Below are 23,086 nucleotides of genomic sequence, written 5' to 3' on the forward strand. Positions count from 1 at the left end.
GCATGAGACCTGGGGTGGGCTCTCCTCATCCCCTACCCTCCCAATCCCCCTTACCCGGGGCTCCGCTATCACAGCTCATGACTCCATCTTTGCAGCGGCTGCAGAGAGAGAGAGGCACTAGGATCAGCCCACCAGTCACTGCAGGGCCCAGAAACCCCGAGTCACCGCACTCAGGTCATTGCGGGGTTTGGACAGACATCCCACTGCTGTCTCTGGCTCCTTGCGCAGAGAGGGAGGGTGTCGCTTCAAGGAAAGTTCCACATAGCTGCATTTTCTTTAGTCAGCAACTTCCATTTAAAGACAGGAATAACAACGCCGCTGTCTAGAAAGCTCACCAGTGGCCCAGAGTTGGGACGTCGCTGTCTCCAGGGGGATAATCCATTCCTTGGAAGTGGCAGGAGCACTGGTTCCTATAAAAGCCGGGAGCGGAGAAAGGTGAGCCGACTCCGGAGTCAGGGAGCCCGCCCCAGTCAGCTAGGGGTATTCACCCCCAGCATCTGTTCTGATAGCTCAGTGCCTATACCGCATGGGTGGTTAAAATATTTTGAACACCAGGCTAGGCCCCCCTTTCTCTTCCTTACAGGGGACCTGTAAAGTGGGGATCCTTACGTGACCCTCTTCACAGGTTCCTCTTTGTAGGTCATTTGAGGGCAAAGACCGTGTTTCCTCCTCTCATACCTCAAACAGCTGGTTACTGCCAAGTGTGGCCTTGGAGCAGAGCAGCTGAGGGCTGGATGGGTTGTCTGAACTCATCCAACCCCAGTGTTCCTCTCCATCTTCTCCCTCCCTAACTCCTCTTCCATCCCACATAACCCTCACGGGCTCCCCTCGCTCACAACACTCAACCTCAAGGGGTAGGGGCATGGCACACATCTGGATCTCAAGCGAGGACTCCAGCTCAAAAGGGTTCTGAGCGAATTAAATATGTCCCCCATCATTTATGTTGATGTCCCCCACATTCAGTTGAATGTGATACCATTTTACAATTAAAAAAGAAAAACAGGCCTGGAGGGGACCAGGGGTCTTGCCAGTCAACCCTGAGATCTTGTGAGGTTACCACCTCCCAACTGCCCGTTCCACTCTGCCCTCCAGCCACATGGAGAACGCCCACTGCAGGTCTCAGGGTGCTCCCTGAGTCTCCTTCGCCGGGAACACTCTTTCCTCAAATCCCCGCTCACATGCCACTCCTCAGAAAGGCCTTCCTCCCATGCTCACCTCATGTGACATAAGAGCAACCCCTCCCTCCCCAGGACTCCCTGGCCTCACTTGGCCATATTTGGCATCGTAGCTCTTGTTACCACCAGATCTGTTGAGTTTCTGTTTATTCGTTTATTTTATCTGTCTCACCACCTAGAATGTGAGCTCTTGTGAGGGCAGGATTCTGTTTTGCTTGTTGCTGAATTGTCTAGAAATGTCTGGAACATACCAGATCAATTGAGATGTGTGGAAGGAGAGGGGAGATGAGGGCAGAGACCTTCTCAGCTCTGTGGGGTTGTCCTATCTTGTGGCAAAGTCAGACTGGACCCAAGAGCCAGAGATGGGGAGAGAGGCCTGGGCAGGAAGTGGGGAAGGCGTCCAAGAAGCCCAGCTTATCCTCCAAGGCCTGCCCTGCCACTGTGAGATGAAGTAGGCACAGGAGAGGCCCAGGCGGGCACCCAGTTTCATATGCTCTGGAGACCCCAGCTTCACTGCCCCCTGACAGAGCTCAAGCCAGCCTCCTCACCTGGGGACACAGAGGTCAGCCTGGGTGTCCAGATAGGTGTCTGGTGGGCAGGCACAGCCCTCCACACACTCGTCCCCGCTGAGGTCACTGCCACCAGCAGCCCCACAGGCCTCAGGGCCGGCCAGGTCCTGGCAGGTCTGCCCACACGGAGCCACACACGGGCTGTACTCCTTGGTGGCCTCACAGGACAGCGCTGTAGTGAGAAGTGTGACCGTGCGTGGCCTCCCTCGCACACCCACAAGTTTGTGGAGTGGGGTCATCATCATAAAGAAGAGAACAGAGAGCCAGAGGAGCTAAGACATTTGCCCAAGGTCACACAGCAGGTCAAGGTCACAGCTGGGATTTGAACCCAGTTTCTGCCTCCCACTCCCCCAGCATGGCAGAGCCACAGAGGTAGATCCCACCTCCCGAGGTCAGCCTGGACACTACCATCGGCATTTCCATCTCTCGGCAGGGCATTCCTCTTAGGTAGTGATTTTGTGGGGGGAGTGGAGGTCGTCCCCTGATAGTCCTGCACTCACCCCATCACTCACACATAGACACACACACGCAGGTGTGTAAATACACACGCACACTCTGCCTCTCTCACTTCCGTGGGTTGCGAAGATCAACTCTGCTCCCTGCAGCAGCCTCTCAGGGCCTTGACTTGGGGCTGCCCTCTCTTCACCTGGCCACCAGCCCACTCCCTGGGGTCTCCCACAGCCAGTCGGGGGGCAGGGGCGGGTGGACACTCAGATCTGGAGCTCTGGCTCCTCCAGCGCCCTCCCAGGGCCACAAAAGCGTGGGACGCTCACCGCAGCCTGGCAGGCGGGCACGGAAGTCAACGGGCAGCCCGTGGCGCCGGCACAGGTGGGCGTAGTGGGCCAGTGTGGCACACAGGCAGGGCTGCCCGCAACGGCAGGCATCTCGGCGGCACTGCTCGAAGTAGGGCACGGGGCTCAGGTACGCGGAGCAGGGCGCAAACAGCTCCCCCGTGAGCACGCTGCAGGCCTGCAGGGCAAAGGGGGCTGGAGATGGACGAATGGGCTGGGGTCAGGGGTCTGACTTGCCCGGTGCTCCGGGCCCCAGCTTCTCCCTCCCTCCCTCCCCACAGCTGCGGGGACTGTACACCGGAGTGTGTGTGCGTGTGTGTATGTGTATATACGTGCGGTATATGTGTGCGTGAGCACGTGCAGGCGCTCACACAACGCACTCCTCATGTCAGGCATCAATCCATATGTGGAAGGAGTCACAGGAGTGAACAAAACAGGAAACAGGCAAAAGTCCCTGCTCTCGTGTAGCAGACATTCTGGGTTGGGGAGACCGTCCCTAAACAACTTAAACAGTAAATTCAAGGTGAAGAATCTAAGGAGAGAAAGCTGGGAAGGAGAATGGGGATTGCAAGGTGGGGGCAGGAGGGGAATTGTGATTTTAAACCCAGTGGTTCGGAAGGCCTCAGTGGAAAGATGATGTTAGAGTAAAACTTTGAAGAGGATGAGAGAGTCAGGCGTGTGTTTATGAGGAAAGAACATTCCAGGAGAATGGAACAGCAAGTGCAGAGACCTGGAGAGGAGACAGACCAGGCTGGGTCGGAAGAAAGCAAGGAGGCCAGTGCTGCTGAGCTAGGTGGAGGGTGGGTGCGCGGAGGAGGTGAGATACGGGGGATGGGAGGGGAGTGCAGGGTCTGGCGGGGCCACTGTGAGGACCTGCACTTTTGCCCTGAGAGCGGGAAGCCTGTACAAATATGTGTGTAGGTGACAGGGGTAGAACGTGAAGTTTGCTTCTGATCCTCAGTTTGCCCGATCCTCACCAGAAGGAAAGGCCTGTCCCCTCCCCACAGCTCCTCCTTTCTGATCACTCCTACCCAATGTGGTCAACATCCTCACGCCCAGGTTCCCATCACATCTCTCTCAAACCAACCCTACCCACCGCCTCTCCCCCCCCATCCCAAACACCTCACCGGCTTGCAGGTGCACATCGCAGGGGTCCAGCGGGGAGCCAGAGACCAGCGGGGAGCAGGCGGACAGTGTTTTCCAAGAATTGCCAAAGAGTTGTGGAGTGCTCTCAGGCACACCCACTGGGGACCTGCAGCCATGGTAGAGCCACATTCACACACTGGCCCATGTGCACCCAAGTGAACACAGAGCATACACCCAGGGAAGCATCCACCTGCTCATGTACACACGCATGTGCACACACACACAGGCAAACATAAAGCATGAGCACCCATAGTCAGATGCATACGTATCCTCGCAAATACATAACAGGCATGGGTCCACATATACCACCTGTGCACACACACAGCACAAATATATACAGACATGCAAACAAAAAGGAGATCTACGCAGACACATTCAAACACATACTATTACAAATGCGCATGCATACATTTACACATCACATTTAACAGGCTCCATACGGGCTTGGGGCCATACACTAGCTCACACTCCCTATGCACCCTTGGGTCTTCATGTCAGAAAGAGATAAACAGGGACACCATGAACCAAACTTCACCAAGTAAGGACTTCCTTCACCCTCTTCCATGGACAGTTCCCCCAAACTCTTTTTCCCTTCCTCTCTCTCCAGGTGGGAAATAGTCACACGAGGGGCAACAAAGGGTGGGAGATACTCAAGTTTCCTAGATATCATCAGTCTCCAAGGGTTACTGAACTGGGTGTAGATGGTACAATGGCGAGAGGTCATAAGTCCATGAGGGGCAAATTCCGCCTGGCGCCCACCACATGCACATTCCTGCTCCAGAACAGTGAAAACACAAGTTACACAGAGCACTATTTCCACCCAGGATTCCTGGCTAGGAGTATGGCAAGCAGCACACACAGTAAATAAACAAGGTCTTCTCCCATCTTTCTGACCAGGTGCCCTGACACCAGGCAAGGAGCTGTCCACCAGGCAAGGCAGAGTAGGATGTTACATTTTAAAATGTACCTGCAGGGGAAAGCTCTCAAGTTTCTTGTATTCTTCACTTTCCAAACAGATTTTCATTTCTGGCTGAAGAAAGCCTCTCACGTTTCTATCTACATCACCCAATGCGTGTAACTCGAAGGACTGACCAGAACCTCCAGCCATCAAGATCAATCATTTGTTTTCCTTTCTGGAAAGTCTGACTTCTGTCCCCTCCCAAGTTCCCAAACTGTCCATGCCCAGGAGTCAGCATTTTAACATGCTCTCGGGATGACTCTTTGGCACAAGAAAGACTATGAACTCCTGCCTTAAAGAAACACATGCTGTGCTTAATCACTCAGTCCTGTCTGGCTCTTTGCAACACCATGGACTGCAGCCCCGCAGGCTTCCCTGTCCTTGGGAATTCTCCAGGCAAGAATACTGGAGTGGGTTGCCATGCCCTTCTCCAGGAGATCTTCCCAACCCAGGGATCAAACCCAGGTGTCCCGCACTGCAGGCAGATTCTTAACCAACTGTGCCTCCAGGGAAGCCCAAGAATACTGGAGGGGGTAGCCTATCCCTTCTCCAGAGGATCTTCCGGACCCAGGAATCGAATCAGAGTCTCCTGCATTGCAGGTGGATTCTTTACCAGCTGAGCTACCAGGCAAGCCCTAAAGAAACATACTTAAAATTTGAATGTAGAGGAATAAACAACCAATGATGCACCTTTTGCACAGTGAGAACCCATTGCGGGTCTGGAGAAATGTTATTAGAGAGTGTCCAGGTACATATAGTCTTAAGGGCCCCGCCTCCCCCTCTCCTTCCGGTTCCAGGGCAGGGCACATACAGGAAATCATCCTGCGTGTTGCCGTTGAAGGTGCCGCAGAGGCCCACGGTGTCCTCCACCCATCGCTGGTCCACCTGCAGGTAGAGCCGCAGTCCTTCGCGGTCGTAGAGCACCCGCACACCCACGTTGGTCCTCACGCGCAGGAACACGGAGGACAGTCTCCGGATCTCAAAGGCGTCTACGCACAGAACGGACAAGGGATGTAGGAAGTTGGGACAAGATCACCCCATCCATCGCCATCACCCGCATAGCCCACGCTCGCCCCATACCCAGCCCAGTCCTCACACACAGTAAAGCACTGCCATAAAGAAGTGAAGCTCTGGGTTGGTTTGGGGAGCCCTGAAGAAATCCTGGTCAATGATGAAATCAGGACCCAGGGATAAGCTACCGTAGCAGCCCCAGATGAGAAATTTCTTGTAGCATTCAATGCCAAGTAAAGGCTTGCCTCCCTAAGGAATTGGTATGTTTTCTTCTCTAGCAAAAAAGAATTATGTAACTACCCGTTTTTGGTTTTTGTTTTTTCATAGTGGCCACCAGGAAGGTGAAAATATGATTTCAGATTCAATTGTAGCAATTTTAAATTTTAGATTTAGTTGTAGTGAATTTTACACCTTTTGTGACTTGCTTTTTTTTTAACCCCTTTACACCCCTTGCATCTTCACTCTTCTCAGCCTTGAGCCCTTATTCTTTATTTTTTCTTTTTAGTTTTTTTGATGCTATTTTATTTCTTAATCCTTCTGCCATTTTTGTTAGATTTTGTCCTTCCTACAAGCTATCACAAATCCCTTGTGAAATCAGAAAGGATAATAATAGAGTGGAGATGGAAGGCAGCTCCAATAATATCCTTAAGTTAGGAGACGCCATCATACTACCATGAAACCCACTGCAGTGGGGGCAGAGACAGTTCTACAAGTCCAGAGTCCATGTCCCTGGGACCAAGATGTCCCCTGGCGTGATTCACCCAGTACTAGAATGTGAGCTCTTGCCCATGTATCAGTGCTTTTGCCAGAAGAGCCTGGGCTGCTAACTTTCAGCTAGCTCTTGTCCACCAGGGCCATACCGTCTGTGTAGGGTGGAGTGACCTTGTACTGGTCAAACAGAAGAACATCCCCTGCTTGGGTCAAGGTCACCTGCCTCCGAGGGTCCTGATGCAGAATTACTGACACTGACTGGACACAGACTCCATCCTGGTTCTAGTGAGAGAGGAAGGCCAAATGGGAAGGATTAGTCTGTCTTGCCTGCTGATCCCAACAGAACCCTCCAAAGGCAGGAATTTCAGCACAGTTTGAGGCCAGAGGCAGGCTCCTCACGGTGTCAGAGACCCAAGGGACATTGCTGCTGCTAAGTCACTTCAGTAGTGTCCGACTCTGTGCGACCCCATCCCTGGGATTCTCCAGGCAAGAACACTGGAGTGGGTTGCCATTTCCTTCTCCAATGCATAAAAGTGAAAAGTGAAAGTGAATTTGCTCAGTCATGTCTGACTCTTCGCGACCCCATGGACTGCAGCCTACCAGGCTCCTCCGTCCATGGGATTTTCTCCAGGCAAGAGTACTGGAGTGGGGTGCCATTGCCTTCTCCGCGAGGGACATTAGGGGTCCTCTAACCAAATGCTCTGATCTGGGGAATGAGAAGGCAGAGGCCCAGGCTGGAGAAGGTTAGTGGCAGAACTAGGATAATACAAATAAAAATGGTAGTCAACCCTCAGGCCATGACACAGAGCAGAGTTGGGCCCCAGATGGCTCAGAGTCCAGTCTCTGAAACACTGGCCTCCCCACTTGACTGCAACCCAGGACTTTAATTTCATCCTTTTATTGGTGTTTGTGTAGCTCTTTCCATGTGTCACACCCTGTGGAATATCAAGTTCCACTCATAAGCAGGCAGGAAATGAGCTAATATTCTCTGGGCCTCAGGGTCTCATCCTTGAAATGGGTAGTACACATTGGGTCCATTTATACTTCCCTTCCACACAGTCATACATGATGAAAGTGATAGATGTAGTCCCTGACCTCATGAAGAGTACATACTCATGAGGGATACAGATTTTAAATAAGGGATTACAAAGTTGGTTAATTATTGTGATCAGTGCTGAAAACAGGTGTAGGGTGCTAACGAGACTTAGCCTGCAGAGATAGGAAGGGACATCCTGGGGAATGATAATAATAATAATGTAAAAATAATCACAACAATAATATAACATGTAGTAATACTTTCGATACAATATTATTATAGGGCTTCCCCAGTGGCTCAGTGGTAAAGAATCCTCCTGCCAATGCAGGAGACACCGGTTTGATCCCTGGTCTGGGAAGACCCCACATGCGCAGAGCAACTGAGCCCATGCCCCACAACTATTGTGCCTGTGCTCTAGAGCCTGGGACCGGCAACTATTGAAGCCCATGTGTCCTAGAGCCTGTGCACAGCAACAAGAGAAGGCACTGCATTGAGAAGCCTGTGCACCACAACTAGAGAGTAGCCCCTGCTAGCCACAACTGGAGAAAAAGCCCGTGCATGCAGCAACGAAGATCCAGCACAGCCAAACATAAATTGAAAAAGAAAATGTTTTAAGTCTACAAACAGTAAATGCTGGAGAGGATGTGAGAAAAGGGAGCCTTCCTACACTGTTAGTGGGAATGTAAATTGATACAACCACAATGGAGAAGAGTATGAAGCTTCCTTACAAAAACTAAAAATAGAACTACCATATGATCCAGCAATCCCACTCTTGGGCATATCTCTGGAGAAAACCATAATTTGAAAAGATACAAGCCTGTCAATGTTCATTACAGCACTGTTTACAATAGCCAAGACATGGAAGCAATCTAAATGTCCACTGACAGAGGAATGGATAAAGAAGATGTGATACACACATACAAGGAATATAACTCAGTCATAATAAAGAATGAAATGCAAGTTGCAGCAACACTGGATGGACCTAGAGATTATTATTCTAAGTGAAGTAAGTCATACAGTGAAAGACAAATATGATATCACTCATATGTGGAATCTAATTTTTAGAAAATTATATAAATAATTGCAAAACAAAAACAGATTTTGAAAACAAGCTTATGGTTAGCCAAGAGGAAATGTAGCCTGGAAGGAGGGATATATTAGGAGCTTGGGATTAATATACACACACTACTGCATATAAAATAGATAACCAACAAGGACCTACTGTGCAGCACAGGGAACTCAATAATCTGGAATAACCTACATAGGAAAGGAATCTGAAAAAGAATGAATATACATATATGTATAACTGGATCACTATGCTGTACCCTTGAACCTATCATAACATTGTATGTCAACGAGACTCCAGTAAAATTTAAAAAACCAAACCAGAAAGAATGACTCAGTTTGCTGTACTGCAGAAATTAACACAACATTGTAAATCAACTGTATTTCAATAAATTAAAAAAAAACAAAACAGTGATGGCCAGGACAGGGAAGTGAGTCAGCCAACAGATGTTCTGGAGCCAGAACCCAGTCTGCTGTCCTCCCGCTCTGCCCAGAAACAAGAGACTGCAGGGTGAGTGGGTGTGGAGGGACCTGAGGCCTTGCCCTAAACCCCCAGCCTCTCTAGGGGGCAGCAGTCAGGGGTGGCGGGCTGGCTGGAGCCTGGGGTCCCAGCCCTTACCAGGCCACATGGGGCGTTCTGCAGAGTCACTGTGAAGGTGCCCGAGGAGCGGCTCTTGGCCAGGATGTACTGACACGTGGCCGGGAACGTGTAGCGGCGGCCGTCGAAGGTCGTGAAGTGGATGTCACCAGTCACTGAACACTCAGCTGAGGGGCAGAGAGAGGCAGCTGACCCGGGGGCTGCCCCTCAGGGTATGCCTCTGCCCTGCGGCTCTGAGCACCCAGAGGAGACGGCATCCTGTGCCTGGCGCCCTGGCCCTCCCTTTGAGAGCCCTGGTTACTGGGGAGAAGCCCCCCACGTCTGTCTGAAGGGAGACGCAGCTCTCCCCTCCTCTCCCTCTGACCGCAGACCAGGCCCTGAGCATGGAGGCCAGTTTCGGTCCAAGCCCCTACACTCAGGAGGGACCCCGTGAAAAACCCTCCCTGCCGGGGCAGAACAAAACCCTTCATTAGTCTGAGCAGTTCTGAGAACCCAAAGAGGGGCAGGCGGAGCCAATGGGACTGAGTGCGCGCCCCACCCCAGCAGCAGGCCTGGCCCTCTGAGCTCCCCGGCCCTAAGAGCTGCGGGGCTGAGAGAAGGGGTGGAGCCCAAGTGGGGCCAGACGTACCTGGGCAGACGGACGTGCTGCACACCCACTTGCCCGCAGTGCATGTGCTGAAACAGAGACCAAGCGGGTAGGGACTCACCCCTCCAGGGCTAGGATGGATGCTAGAGGGTCGCAGAGCTCCTTCCCAGCCCTCAGTCTTCCCAGCTCTAAAATGGGTGGTGGAGATTCCACCCACAGAGTGGATCTGATGAGATCTGTGACTCAGAGGTGCTGAGTGTGTGCCCTATGGGGTCAGGCTCCTAGACTGTGAAGGGGTAGCCCTGATGGAAAGCCCCAGAAGTCACCGCTCCCCCTCCCCAGCAGTGGACACGGACCAGGAATTGCAGTCTTCTTTCACCACAGAGCCAGTCGGGTACAGGGTCCCATGGAACTCACAGGGACACTCAGCCGGTGCCACACAGCCCCCATCCTCGAAGATCAGCCCTAGGGTGACAGCAAAGGCCCACTTAACTCACCTCCACTCCTGTTCACAAACCTTTCATGGCTCTCCAGGGCCTGTGATAAAGATCACCTCATCCACACTCTTTCACCACCCAGCTCACTTTCAAACTTTCTCCTGTATAAATGCATGGCTCAGGCCAGATCTGAATCCCCTTTGAGCAAGTAATCCCACCTCCAGACCTTTGCTCTGAGAACGACTCACCCCACACAAAGTGCATGCTGACTAGCTTCTCCTCTCCATCTCTCAGAAGCCTGTCACTGTATCTAGAACCAGCTAAGGAGCCACCTCCTCCAGGAAGCCTTCCCTGAGGAAGCCTTCCCTGATAATCTCTCCCCACAAATGAATTCCTGTATCTTTTCTTGTCTGAACTCCTGAACTGCTCCTCACCATATTATGCCTCAGACTGGTGTTATATGTGTAAGTATCATCACTGCAACCAGACTCAGATTCCTAAAGTCAACAACTGTATATTTTTTATCCCATCCTCACCAAGCAAGCTCTGCACCATTAGATGTGCTGCAGATTTATACACCATGAAAAACAGTACATGGATGAAAGTTTAAACAAATACATGTGTGATAAATGAATAAATGAATGACTGAATAACTTGTCCCCATCTATACACCTTAAAAAGCTCAATCTCAATGAAATTAAATATCCTGATGAATCTTCAAGAGCTATGACTCTGCCCCTAACCTTACCTCCCTTAAGCCATTCATTCACTCATTCATGTATTGTTTGTTCCTTCCTTCCTTCATTCTACAAACAGACACACTCTAACCCCTGGCTTCACGCCCATCTATGCCAGGCCAGAGAAATGCTGCCAGGCACCCACAGAACCACTAGCATACCATCAGGGCAGTAGCAGCCGTCCACACAGGCTATCTCACTGTCCACACAGGATGCCCGCGGCTGGCAGGAGGCCGGGCAGCAGGCGATGCACTCGTTGTAGACAAAGGCCTTCTCCTTGCAGAGCACCACTTGGAAGGAAGGCAGCATGGTACGGCCTGCCCGCTCCCTTCTGGCCCCAGCTCTGCCAGGACCCAACCAGGGCAACCCAAGCCCTAGGGTGGGGGTCGGAGGGCTTTCTTAGTCCCATTGGGAGCACCAGGTGACCAGGAAATTAGTGAGAACCTGGAAGACCCTGAGAGCCACCTTCATTGTACTCGGTGGCCCCAGGCCAGTCCCTCCCTCTCTGAGCCTCAGTTTTCCCATCTGTCTCATGGGGATGGAACCTCAGGGCTTAACACTGTTGACCACTGTGGTTCTCAGCAGGACAGGACAGTGACCTGAGGCCTGGGAATGCCACCCCCAGCCCCAGGACAGAGCTTGTCTGAATCCCTCCCTGCCCACAACCAGGCTGCACCTACTGCATGACTGTAGCTGGTTCCTCCACCCCTGCAGCGGCCGACCTGCCTGGGCACAGGCCCGGGCATACTCTGCCAGTGCTCTGCACCAGGTGGCTTCATCGCCTGCTGATCTGTGCAGGGAAGCCGAGGATATAAGATTCACCCTGCCGCCAGCCCTCCAGCACCAGATAGAGTCTGCCAGGGCTCAAGGTACCCCTCCCCACCGGAGCTGGGAAAGGGAGCCAGGGCAAGCAGCTAGGTACACAGACCCTAGACTGGAAGTAGGAAAATCTGGGCTCGAGTCTCAGCACTGTCCCTGACTGATGAGACCTTGGTCGGGGGCAGTCAGGCCCCATTTCTGGGCCTTGACTGAATGAGGACAGTCTGTCCCACCCATGCAGATACATAAGCATTTCAGAACTTTGGGAAGCATATCTGCCTGGGATCGTCAAGCTCAGTGGCCCATGTGGTTAGCCCCCACCTACTACTGGGAGAGGTCTCCCCCACAGCCCAGTACCACCCTCACTCCTGGGTCCCCACTCACTGGCAGAGATCGCTGGTACAGCTGGCCATGAAGGGCAGAGGGCTGACATAGGCATGGCAGGTGTCAAAGGGGGGTCGCAGCAGCGCCTCACAGCGGTCATACACACCCTGGGATGCGGCCAGGAGCCAGAGCTGGAGGCTGGCAGGGCCACACACAGCCCTCTGCCTTCACCAGTCCCACACAGCACTCCAATTTGGGACCGAGGGAGAGAAAGAGGAGGGTGGAGAGGAGACGGAAGGGGTGTGGACACCAACAAACTTGGTCCCCTGCAGCCAGTGACTTTCCAAGAAGTAGACAGGAAACCAACCTAAGCCAGACACCAGGGTGGGGGTAGGGGGCCGGAGTAGCGGGGTCGATCCGGGAGCCACACCTGCATGGTTCCTGGGCTCTGCTGCAGGCACGGAGGGCGGGGCAGGGAGGAGGTCGTGGGCCCTGGAGGCTGGTTGGGGGCCTGCCCCTGCCAACTGTGCACGAACTCCGCCACATCGTCTGTCAGCTTCCCTGTAGGGAAGAACGAACAGGGGAGGCAGGTGGAGCCACAGAGAAGCCAAGAGAAAGGCAAGGCCTTGAAAAACCAGCCTCCTGAGCTACCATCCCGGTTTGCATTTCCCTACAGACCCATTCTCCTGAAAGAGTTGTTTGGTAAGAATAGTCAAGTATGCTCAAGACCCTCAAGGTTCCCTGGAGCAGCTCCCTGCTGCTCTAAACTCAGAAAAGCAACACCATGCCATTGACTGGGAACAAATGTGTGAGTCTGAACAAGCTCCCATACCTCTCTGAGCATGAGGGTCCCATGTGTGAATAGGGCAAATTGTCCCCTTGTGAATTGATTGCAAGGACTATATGAGATGCTATGGGTAAAGTGTTCAGTGTGTTGTGGCTACTCAGAGGTGTCACTTCCTCTCTTGCTGGAGTCGCTATGATTTGGTCTAAACTCTTCACTTTAACTTCCTGCCTCTCCTGCTGGAGCCTTTCTCTCCCTGGCTCCCTCGGGCCCTGCAGCCTGCAGTCCCCTCAACCCCTCCATCCCCCAGACACCTTGCAGGGCCAGTGCCACCTGGCAAAGTGTCTATTAGATCCTCACACAACCTAAGTAGAAATCCTCATTACAGCTATTTTACAAATGAGGAAACTGAGGTCCAGAGTGGTTAAAACACACTTGGAAGAGGCCTCTGACCTCCCACCAGGTCTTTATACCATGACCCCAGGGATCTGTGCCAAGTCCCTTTCCACTCCTCCCAGCCCAACCTATCCCCCACCCCAACAAAAACCTCTTTGGAGGCCACCTGGCCTGCGCCTCACCATAGCTGGTCACCAGGTCATCCTGGGGGTCGGCATTGTTGTTCCCACACAGCCCATGGGTCCAGCCTAGGAACTCTGGACTCATTTTAATGTAGACAGCTGAGGTACCATCCCAGGCAAGCGTGAAGGCCGACTGATGTCGCACAAGGACATAGCCAGCAAGCTGCTGTAGACGCAGGTTCCCCATCACGTGAGGCAGCTGGACCCTGCAGGATACAGCCCAGAGCTTCAGGGCATCCACACCACCTCCACCAGCCCAGGCCCTTCACCAGAGGACCACCATCCTCTACCTGTAGGACCCACCATGTGCAGAGGATCAGCCTCACCCCCTGGCCACTGACACCACAGGGTCTAAGGTTTCTATTTTCCTTCCCTCTGACTTCTTGGGTGCTTGGAAGTCCACAATTAGAAAGGGGTTCTTTGGTTTTCAGAGTTTTAAAATTGCTTTTCAAAACTACAATTTCCCTCGCTATCTGGACTCATAGTGAGGACAATCATGGGATTTTGAGCACTAATAGTAGTGACTTTTTATACAAAAATTATTGACATATATTTTATTGATGGTGTTTCAATAAATAAAGGGCAGTTAGTTAAGCAGAAAATAATACTTAAAAAATAAAATTGCAATTTCCCTGGCAGGAATAAATATTAGAGTGACTGAAATTGCCAGTTCCTTTCCCTAGACAGGAGTTTCAGTATAAACAGACATTCACTTTGCTTATATTTTTGGTGGGAAGCAAGTAAGGAGTTGGAAGAGAAAAAGAAAAGGCCAAGAGAGAAGACAAACAGGACATAAAGGAAAGAGTTCAGGGCTCCGGCAATCTTGATATCCTCCCCTGTTTTACTGGCACAGACTCTCTTAGCCGATCTGGGATTTGGCAACATTAACACAGCTGAAAATCAGAAGGAAAGCAAAAGGAGTGTCTAACCAGTCAAATCTGGAACCAAAAGAGCCAGCTACCAAGGCCATTCACAGGGAAACACTTTGGCTCTTCAATTCTACACTTAGCACCAGAAAGCTTGGTTACCCTATTTCCAGGTCTGAAGCAGGAAATCAGAAAGGGGAGAAGGGTCAGTGCAGGAGGGTCCCCCTGACAGCAAGATGAAATGGCAGTGTATAGCCAAAGAAGGAGAGGTCGATGAAGAAGAGATGCAAGAAAGATTTCCGAAAGGACCACAGTCTGGGGCCTTTTGATGTAGGAAGCTGGGACTTCACCCCTTAAATAGTCCCTCAGTCATCCCTGAGGTCCCAACAAGGTAAGTGACATTCAAATGACTCCATGCCATCAGAAAAGGGTGAAAGTGTACTCAAAGTCTGCTCTGATGAGGCTTGAACTATGCAGGATACATTCAGGAAAATTTCCTTCAACTTGTGAAAACAAAAACCTGTTAATCATGCCTATACAGCTATCTGGGAAACTTCACTCATTGCCTGCAAATCCATTGTCTGGAAACCCACAGGGCCTGAGAGTTCCAGAAAATCATGAGGGACTCATCTTTCTGTAAGCCCAGCTGACTAGAAATTCAGCTGACCTGCCAGTATGTTTCTGCCATAGTGGTGGAGATTCTGTTTGCCCCCAGAAAACAACTTGAGAAGGGCAGATGCTCAGCCATCTCCCACCACCCATGCCAAGGAGTAGGGGAGCTCAGGGCAGAAGGTGTTAGCGTTACCTCACACCTCCGTGGGTGACCTCCTTGGCCAGATGGATCTCCTGCTCACCCGCAAAGAAGAGGCTGACAGACCTGGAGCAGGTGTAGGGGAAGGAGCCACACTGCGGGTCGTTGTGCACCTGGGGAGGGGAGGGGCATTTCAGAGGCCAGCGTGCAAGCTCCTGCCACTCACCTGATCCCCAGCTTCGGCTGTGGGCCCAGAGGCACCCTGTTGAGCTCCCACTGATGCTGGATTGCCTCCCGCTGCATGGCAAGCCCCTTTCCTCTGTCATCTCTCCCAGTCCCCACAGCACCACAGGGAGGTCAGAGCTATCTTTACCTGCACCTCAGAGAGGACGTGGCTCGCGCTCAGAGAGGTGAAGTGATACAGGTGACACACACACAGCCAGGATTCCAATCCAACTGTGCTGCCTCCCTATTTCTGGACGTTTTTGTTTATCCACCCCAGCTTATCCCATCAGATTGAAAGCCCAGTTACACACTCACACCATCTCACACTCATAATGAACAGAACACACATCTCATAGGTATATCACAGGGCACTCTCAATGCTCACACTATAAACACGCACTCCTGTCACCACTCTGGTAGAGGTAGCTTAGCTGTCCCCTACACACACATATCACTCCTGGGTCGCCTGTCACATGCGCATCTCCTCTGCCCCCTGCTCAGACAGAACCTACACCTCCAAAGCCACAGGACTCAAGCAAAGTAGGCAGGGGCTGTCAGAGTTTAGGGAAAAGTCTGAAATGTATCTCTGCCAAATGTGAAAATCCATCCCATGAGTGAACAAACCTTCCACTAGATTATTGTTAAACATGGTTAGGCAGGCTGGAGCCATTTCAACTAAAAGTAGGACCTGTGAAAGCCATTCCATAGCCTAAATATTTTTCAAACTTTTGCGACCATGGTCCATAGTGAGAAATATATACACATATAAATTAAATAAAACAAAACGTTTTACAAAATAATATTCACCACTATTAATGTGTAATGCATTCCTACAATATTTTCTATTTACATTCTCTTTTTTCTTTATTTTCAAGGTAGTTATGACTTATTAAATTCATTTCATAACTTGTGAATGTGTGGCATCCCACTGGTCTAGGTAATCATAACATGTGTGTGTTAGTTACTCAGTCATGTCCAACTCTTTTTGACCCCATCAACCTATCCCACCAGGTTCCTCTGTACATGGAATTCTCCAGGCAAGAATACTGGAGTGGGTTGCCATTCCCTTCTTCAGGGGATCTTCCCAACCCAGGAATCAAACCTGGGTCTCGCACATTGCAGGTGGATTTTTTTTTTTTTACCATCTGAGCCACCATGAAATGACATAGTCATGATGTGTGATACCCATGCTACTCTGAGGCAAAGAGGGTCAGGGTCCCTGGTCCATCCAGGACCTGGCCCCCAGACAGTCCCTTGGCAGGCCTATGCGTGAGGCAGAAGGGGCACACCCAGCTGGCACAGGGATGACAGTGAGCTCCATGGTCTCCCCCATCTCCCAACCTCTCAGCCTTAACTCCACACTGGCCAAGGTGCCCTCCAGCAGAGCAGCCTCCCCAGCTAGACTCTTCTCCAGGTAAAGAGAGTGCCCGCAGATGACTGCCCACTTGACACACAGGGTAAATGTGAAAATCAAATCTGTCCGACCATGAGACTGTGACTCTCACATGTGTTCATACACAAGACAAGCTTTACTGAGCATTAATCCAGGTACTGGGAATAGCAATTGAAAAGACATGGTCCCCCTGCCCAGAAAACTTGTATCTGGAGAGGAGACCAATCCAGAAACAGATTTTTGTAAGAGAGACACAATGACAGGGTAATGGTGTGGAACACTGGTTCCACAGAAAGGAGCCCCTGAGCCCACTCAGGAGGTCAGAGTGTGCAAAAAGTCTCCTTAGAAGAGGTCACCCTCAGGTGAGTCATTCAGGACCTCCACCATTTCCTCTGTGGCACGACGCTTTTTCTTATCTAAGGTTCATACCATAGCACCCAATGTTCCTTTGACCTAGAGTGTTCTCCTGTCTATCCCCATCCCTTCACTTGTCTAGCTCTAATTCATTCTTCCAATACCAATATAAATATCACTTCCTCCAGCAGGAAGCCCTCCCTGATCACCATCTTTCCCAATAGGCGAGGTTAGGTTTCGATCACATGCTCTTCTAACCATTTGACACTTCTCTGTTGCACTCAGTGGCATCTGAAATGATTCATTTGACTTGATGTCTGTTTTCCCCATTAGACTGTAAGTTACATGAGGACAGAGACCATATCTGTGTTGTTGTCCACAGGGCCAGCACCAGGCCTTGTGCCAGGAAAAAGAGTACAACTATGCACTTAATAAATACTTGGTGAATGAGGGACTACATGAATTGCCAGGGGCAACCAGAACCATGGAGTGAGAACCATGGAGCCTTCGGCTCCCTCTGGGTGCAGAAGCCCTGGACAGGAGCTGGGAGGGTGAAGCAAAGTGCCAGCCTCTTTAACTCTGCCGAGCAGAGCCCAGGCATCCATGCCTTCAGGGCCTAGAGAAACCTTCCCGAACAGGCAGGGAGCAGTGAACACCTCACCTGGACTGAGAAGATCTGCCCCTCAGGTTCATGGCGCCCCACCAGAGTATAGCTGCCCTTCCCAGACAGGTAGTAGTAGAGGCCATCAAATGTCTCCACGTGATGCTGTCCCCACGCCCGGCAGATGCTGTCTCTCTCAGGGCCGGCATTGTACACTGAGCCAGGGACAAAAAGGGCATCTCTGTGTGTAGCAGCTGTGGACACTGAGCCCAGGGCTAGTGGGTTCCACCCCCACTCCCTCTAGCCCAGACCCCTGAGTCTCAGGTCCACAGCTTTTCTTAAACCTGTGACCCCTCCCAGAGGTGGAATGGAGCCCAGACTCACCCATCTGGCAGCGCGGCCCAGTAGCATTGAAGCGCCTGCAGTCACAGAAGGCCGGGTGCACACATTCGCCCCCGTTGAAGCAGGAGAACAAGTCTGCAAGGAAGACGCAAGGCATCGCTCCATCAAGCTGAGAATGGCAGAATCCACTGACGCAGCACCTCCATCATAATGGGACCCCAGGCCCGCACCCTCCCAGAGAGACATGGAGCTCAGATCCCCATCACAGGTAGCCCCAACTTTCCTCAGGAGCTGGCTTTGATGGGGGCAGGAGCAGGGTGCCTCAGACAGCTGCCCTACCCTCTCCCTAATAGGTCCTAAAGTCTCAGAGTACTGACCTTCGGTATGTATCAAGTAGACCCCAGGCCAGCCCCACCTAGGCCTTCAGTTTCCTAAACTAAAAGTCTTGGCCACTAAGCAAGGAAGGCATCAAAGCTGTGAATACAGAGCATGAGGGGTGAGCAGGAGCCTGCCCAGAGCTCTTCATGGACTGCTCTTCCTCGCTGCTCCATAAGCTTAGGGGAAGAGTCCATAGCATAAACCAGGGGAAGCGGAGGGGCTTCGCATTGGAATGTAGTAGAAAGGAAGGCCACCGAGGATGCAAGGACAAAGCAGAGTGGAGTGTGGTGAGGGAGGGAGGGATAATGTGAGAAGAGGGACCACAGACAGAGACCAGGTGAGAGGAGAGGCCACAAAAACGTAGAGAGAGGCTACAGACACAGAGTGAGATCCAGGGGGGAACCACCACTAAACAAGAAGCTCAACCTCACTAGAGTCAGCCAATGTGAGGGGGGACAGCCGCTGGGCCGTGGTCATGAAACAGGACATTCCTCAGCCAGGAAGGAGAAGCAGAGTAGAACTGGAGGCTGGGGACAGTGGAAAGAGACCCCCTGCAGGGAAAAGAGGTGCCAGGAGGCCCCGAGAAAGCCCCAGGCTTCCCTCACAGGCCTTTCTGCAGGCGAGGGCCTCCCAAGAGCCACAGGGAAGGGGGGGCACTTACAAGACGGTGCACATTTGGCCCGATGGAGCCGCCTTTCCCAGGAAGACATGGCCAAGGAATCCAGGAACTCAGCTTCCTCCTTTTACAGATAGGAGACAGAAGAGAATTCATTCAAGGGCTGACCTCAGGGATGGCAGGCTTCCTGCAGGTCCCAGCCCTTCCTGTTCACTACCTGGAGGAAGACAGGCCCGCTGCTGCTAGGTGCCCCAGTTACCCAGCCCACCTCTGAGAGGCCTGGAGGCAGGATTTTCAGGTGGTGTGAGGCCTGGCTTACACCCTCCCGAGTGGCATCTCACTGGCAGGCTGGGGAGGCCTGTAGCCTGAACTCAACCCCCTCCCCTCCATGCTCCAGTGTTCCCCGGCCTCCCCCGACTCCCTCCCTAGTAAACCTTTGTGTGCTCCACAGACCAGCACAAAACCACCTTGTCTGGAGAACAAACACAACACCTCCTCACCACAGAAACCGTATGGGGCAGAGCTGAGAAACAAAGGCAGCCCCTCAACCCAGGGCAGGGGAACATCCCCCACCCCAACTCAGCTTTTTGGGCTCTTCTATCAACAAAAACAATGCCTCATGGATCACTACCTGCCGTTCTCAGAACTCGTCCAAGTCGGAACCCTCCCCAATACCACAAATCTGAGGACAAAGGCAAAGCCCCGCTGAGATCCTATTTTCCAGACCAGAAACCCCATCCCATGGTCTCTTGAGATATGAACATCTGAAATCAGGACTTCCCCGAACATCATTTCACTGTGTTCAGTCCCTCTCAGGACTCCAGCCTGAGGGTCTGATGTCACCGAGGACTGGGACCCTTGGCACAGTAGGATCCTCATTCTCAGGGCCTAAGTCCTCTCATTTGTACAGCTTCTGGGACAGAGGGCCCAGCCTGGCCCAGGTACAGGGAACAAGAGCACGTGTTCTTGCTCACAGGGCTGATAAGACATGAACCACACTGAGGGTGTTTGTCTCATGGATTTTCTCCCTCACTGTCACCTCCTCATCCCTGGGCTAAATCCCCAGCCTCTATCAAAGACTAGGAAGACAGAAAAACTCAGAACCCTTGGTCCCTGGAGCCCAACCCCAGCTCTTTGTCCCTCCTGTGGGTTGTATCTCTCCACCTCCTGCCTGGCCTGTGCTGCAACGAATCGAGGCCATTTCTGGAGAAGTATTTTAAATCCTTTCCAAATGATTCATCTTCAGTATAGATGGGGAGTTCTTAATCATTTTTATGCCATGAATCCCTCTGACAATCTAGTGACGATTATGGGCCCCCTCTTGCAACAGATGTTTCTAGATACATAAAATAAAACATAAGATTATAAAGGAAATCAAACATATTGCAATGCAGTGATCAAATATTTTATAAAAGTGAGTAATGGTAATATTTGTGCTTCTTTATTAATACATTTAATCACAGGACCAAGTGACAGGCCATACCACTGCCAGTATGTGGGAGCAATGAGCATAGATGCAATCTGGAGCCAGCGACAATTGCAAGCTGATAGGAAAATGCCTGTGATTTCTATTAATAAGAGTCACAGATACTGCTAATATTCTGTGGTCTATAATGTCTAGCAGTAATTAAAGGGAAGACTAAAATTCCAGTTCCATTGAGGTTCCCATAAATAACAATGCATTTCCCCCCACCTCCACCCCGATCCAAGTTCATAGACTTCTGGTCTACACCAGCAATTCTCTAGAGAATGGCTGAGCTCTATAGAGTGAGGCAGCACAGAAATGAAGGATGGTAAGCTACTGGTCTGAGACCTCCCCTTCCCTTATTTAAGAGGGCATTCCAGGCAGAAGCCTTTGAGGGCTCCCCAGGTTCACTTTCTAAGTAGCCTCATTCCTGCCCAGCCTCCTCCAACTCCAATTGCCTTCAAGGAGGGCCATTCTAACCCCTTGTTTGTTCTCAGGAGTAATGTGAGAAACCTATTGGGGTGGCCTGGTCTAGATGCTTCCCCAAGGAAAAGAAAGGGAGGCGTACCCTGGAATCCAGTAAGGAAAGAAGTCCTCTAGGGGAGTGAAGTGCTTGGGTAGGATCACTGCCCCACTAAAATAAAGGGATCCCTGGAGTCCAGTGGGGGCATTTATGATGTGGGAGAACACGCTAGCTAGGAGACCATGCTCTGCCTGTGCCCTGAGGGCCCGGCAAATCATCCACCTGCCTCAGTATCCCCATTCATAAAAAGAATGATGAAAACATTTTAAGAATAAAATAAAAACTAAATAAAAAGAATGACAACATTTTCTTTCAGTTCAATCTGGGGCCTGGAGAAATGGGAAAAAAAGATACAAAACCCCCACATAATCCAGACATTCCAAAGTAAGCATGCCACCTCCTTCCTTGGGATCTTCATATCTATTTCAAAAGGGCAGGTATTTGGGACACACTGTTTTCTATTATAAAGGATGCTTCCATTCTGCTGGCACAAGGAGCTCCCCAGAGCGAATCCCAAGGGCCAGGGTGTGTGAACTGAGGCTCAAGATTCTCTGGGGGGCCTGATATCAGGTGGGCTGTATTTATATTATGTTTGTGGTTGTAGAAAGGAGACAGATGCAAGCCAGGACTAGAAAAGAAACCTGAGTCACTTGATCCAGAGACCGACCGAAGTTTGGCAAAGAGAGAAAAGCATCACCTCTTCCTAAAGTACAGAGGATCTGATATGACAGAAAACCACAAAATTCTGTAAAGCAATCATCCTTCAATCAAAAAAAAATTTTTTTTAAGTAATAAAGCACAGAGGATCTAGAGAGGGTGGGCAACAGGGGATGGTCAGGATTTAGAGGATGGCTCGCTTCTTAACCAACCCTTCCCTGCAGGCCCCACCAGGTGACCCAGTTTTGTCTCTCCCCTCAAAGCAGCATTTCTGGGGCACTGCTCAGGGGATGAAGAGGGACCTCTGACAGGGTTTAGGCCAGGCAGGGAATAGAGAACTCCACTCTCCCAAACCCTCACCTTCCCGCTTTCACCCAGGAAAGGAAAGAGCTCAGCTGTCTCCTGATGGCGACTCTGTGCCCTCTTCCTCTAAAACACAATTTATAAATAAACAAAAGTTGGCTCTAGGGCCCCAAGGGATTAGGAAAGCAGAAGTAGAAATATCCTATGAATTCGCATTCTTCAGACACATACTAAGAATCTTGTTGGTTCCCTTTTGAATAACTGTAGAAACATACTTCCTGCCACCTACAGAGCTCCCAGACAGCCTCAAACCCAGACAGAAATAAGCCCCTGCCCAGTGAAGTGCCCCCTTCCCCAGGCCTCCCCTTACCTGGCCTCCCATCACGGTGGTAGCATCCCCTATGGCAAGGCCTGCCTCCTGATGGCTGTGGCTAGGTGAGAAACAAGCCTGGCGTGGGTGAGGGGAGAGGAGTGGGCCATGCCTCCCCACCACCCCCAGGCCCATCCCACCCCCTGTGCTAACCCCTGAGGTCACCCATGACAGGAATGAAGATGGAACCAGTGAGTGGGGTAGCTACCAGTTCTTGCCTACTCACCTGGGATCCTGGGCTGGCTCAGGCTGCAGCTCTGCATTGCCCCGGGGTGTGGGTGCTGCGGCTGGAGGTGGGGGGATTACTACCCACTCAAGCTATGCCCCTCACCCCTTCTCAACCGGTTCTCCACCTGATGGGAAGCCTCTCTCATACCTGCCATCACCCCCATTCTCTCTCCCTGCAGCCTTCTCAAACCCTTTCTCCCCCTCCCTGGGGACACTTTTCCAACAAGTATCTCCCTCCTCCTTCCTACTCTCTGTGCCCCAGTTCTCTCTGGTTCCCCCTCCTTGGATCTCTCTTCCACGCTGCCCAGCTTGAGAGCCATTCCCCTGACTGCGGATGGCCTTTCTTTCCTTCTGCGGTCCCTCTCCCCGGGCCCACTCCCTGGCTGTCCCCTGCCTTCCCTCAAACCTTCTTTCTTTCCCCTCTCTCCAACTGGCCCAGGCCTGTCCCTCTAAACGTTCTCCAGGTTCCTGGCCTCCCCTAGTCCACACCCCTCTCACCGAGAGACTGCAGTGGTGGAAACTCCCCAGCCGGCTCACCCCGGGGCAGCCAGACGCAAGCTACGAGCAGGCAGAACACTGGCGCCGGGGCCCCCATAGGGGCGCGCGGGGTCTGGGAAGCCTGAGCGCAGGACCAGTCCGAGTGCCTCTCCCGCGAAGGTCGGGTCACCCCTCCACTGGTTGGAGGCCAC

General features: G+C 51.8%; 1 protein-coding gene across 1 annotated transcript in view; it reads right to left on the bottom strand.

Moving 5' to 3' along the window:
* Nucleotides 1-23,086, bottom strand: part of OTOG (otogelin) — an 84,003-nt gene extending 60,917 nt beyond the window's left edge. Inside the window, exons 1-22 of the mRNA XM_043901812.1 lie at nt 22,896-23,086; nt 22,396-22,456; nt 22,170-22,230; nt 18,897-18,975; nt 17,900-17,992; nt 17,576-17,730; nt 14,997-15,115; nt 13,326-13,531; nt 12,394-12,524; nt 12,024-12,130; nt 11,501-11,610; nt 10,982-11,110; nt 10,003-10,111; nt 9,689-9,735; nt 9,082-9,227; nt 6,511-6,643; nt 5,451-5,628; nt 3,663-3,787; nt 2,518-2,730; nt 1,724-1,916; nt 336-410; nt 55-98 (exon numbers count right to left, since the gene is read on the bottom strand). Coding sequence (XP_043757747.1) covers nt 55-98; nt 336-410; nt 1,724-1,916; nt 2,518-2,730; nt 3,663-3,787; nt 5,451-5,628; nt 6,511-6,643; nt 9,082-9,227; nt 9,689-9,735; nt 10,003-10,111; nt 10,982-11,110; nt 11,501-11,610; nt 12,024-12,130; nt 12,394-12,524; nt 13,326-13,531; nt 14,997-15,115; nt 17,576-17,730; nt 17,900-17,992; nt 18,897-18,975; nt 22,170-22,230; nt 22,396-22,456; nt 22,896-22,992 — 2,611 coding nt within the window. The 5' untranslated portion in view covers nt 22,993-23,086. The remainder of the gene's footprint in view (nt 1-54; nt 99-335; nt 411-1,723; nt 1,917-2,517; nt 2,731-3,662; nt 3,788-5,450; nt 5,629-6,510; nt 6,644-9,081; nt 9,228-9,688; nt 9,736-10,002; nt 10,112-10,981; nt 11,111-11,500; nt 11,611-12,023; nt 12,131-12,393; nt 12,525-13,325; nt 13,532-14,996; nt 15,116-17,575; nt 17,731-17,899; nt 17,993-18,896; nt 18,976-22,169; nt 22,231-22,395; nt 22,457-22,895) is intronic.

Source organism: Cervus elaphus, chromosome 1, assembly GCF_910594005.1.
Source record: "Cervus elaphus chromosome 1, mCerEla1.1, whole genome shotgun sequence".
Taxonomy (NCBI): Eukaryota; Metazoa; Chordata; class Mammalia; order Artiodactyla; family Cervidae; genus Cervus; species Cervus elaphus.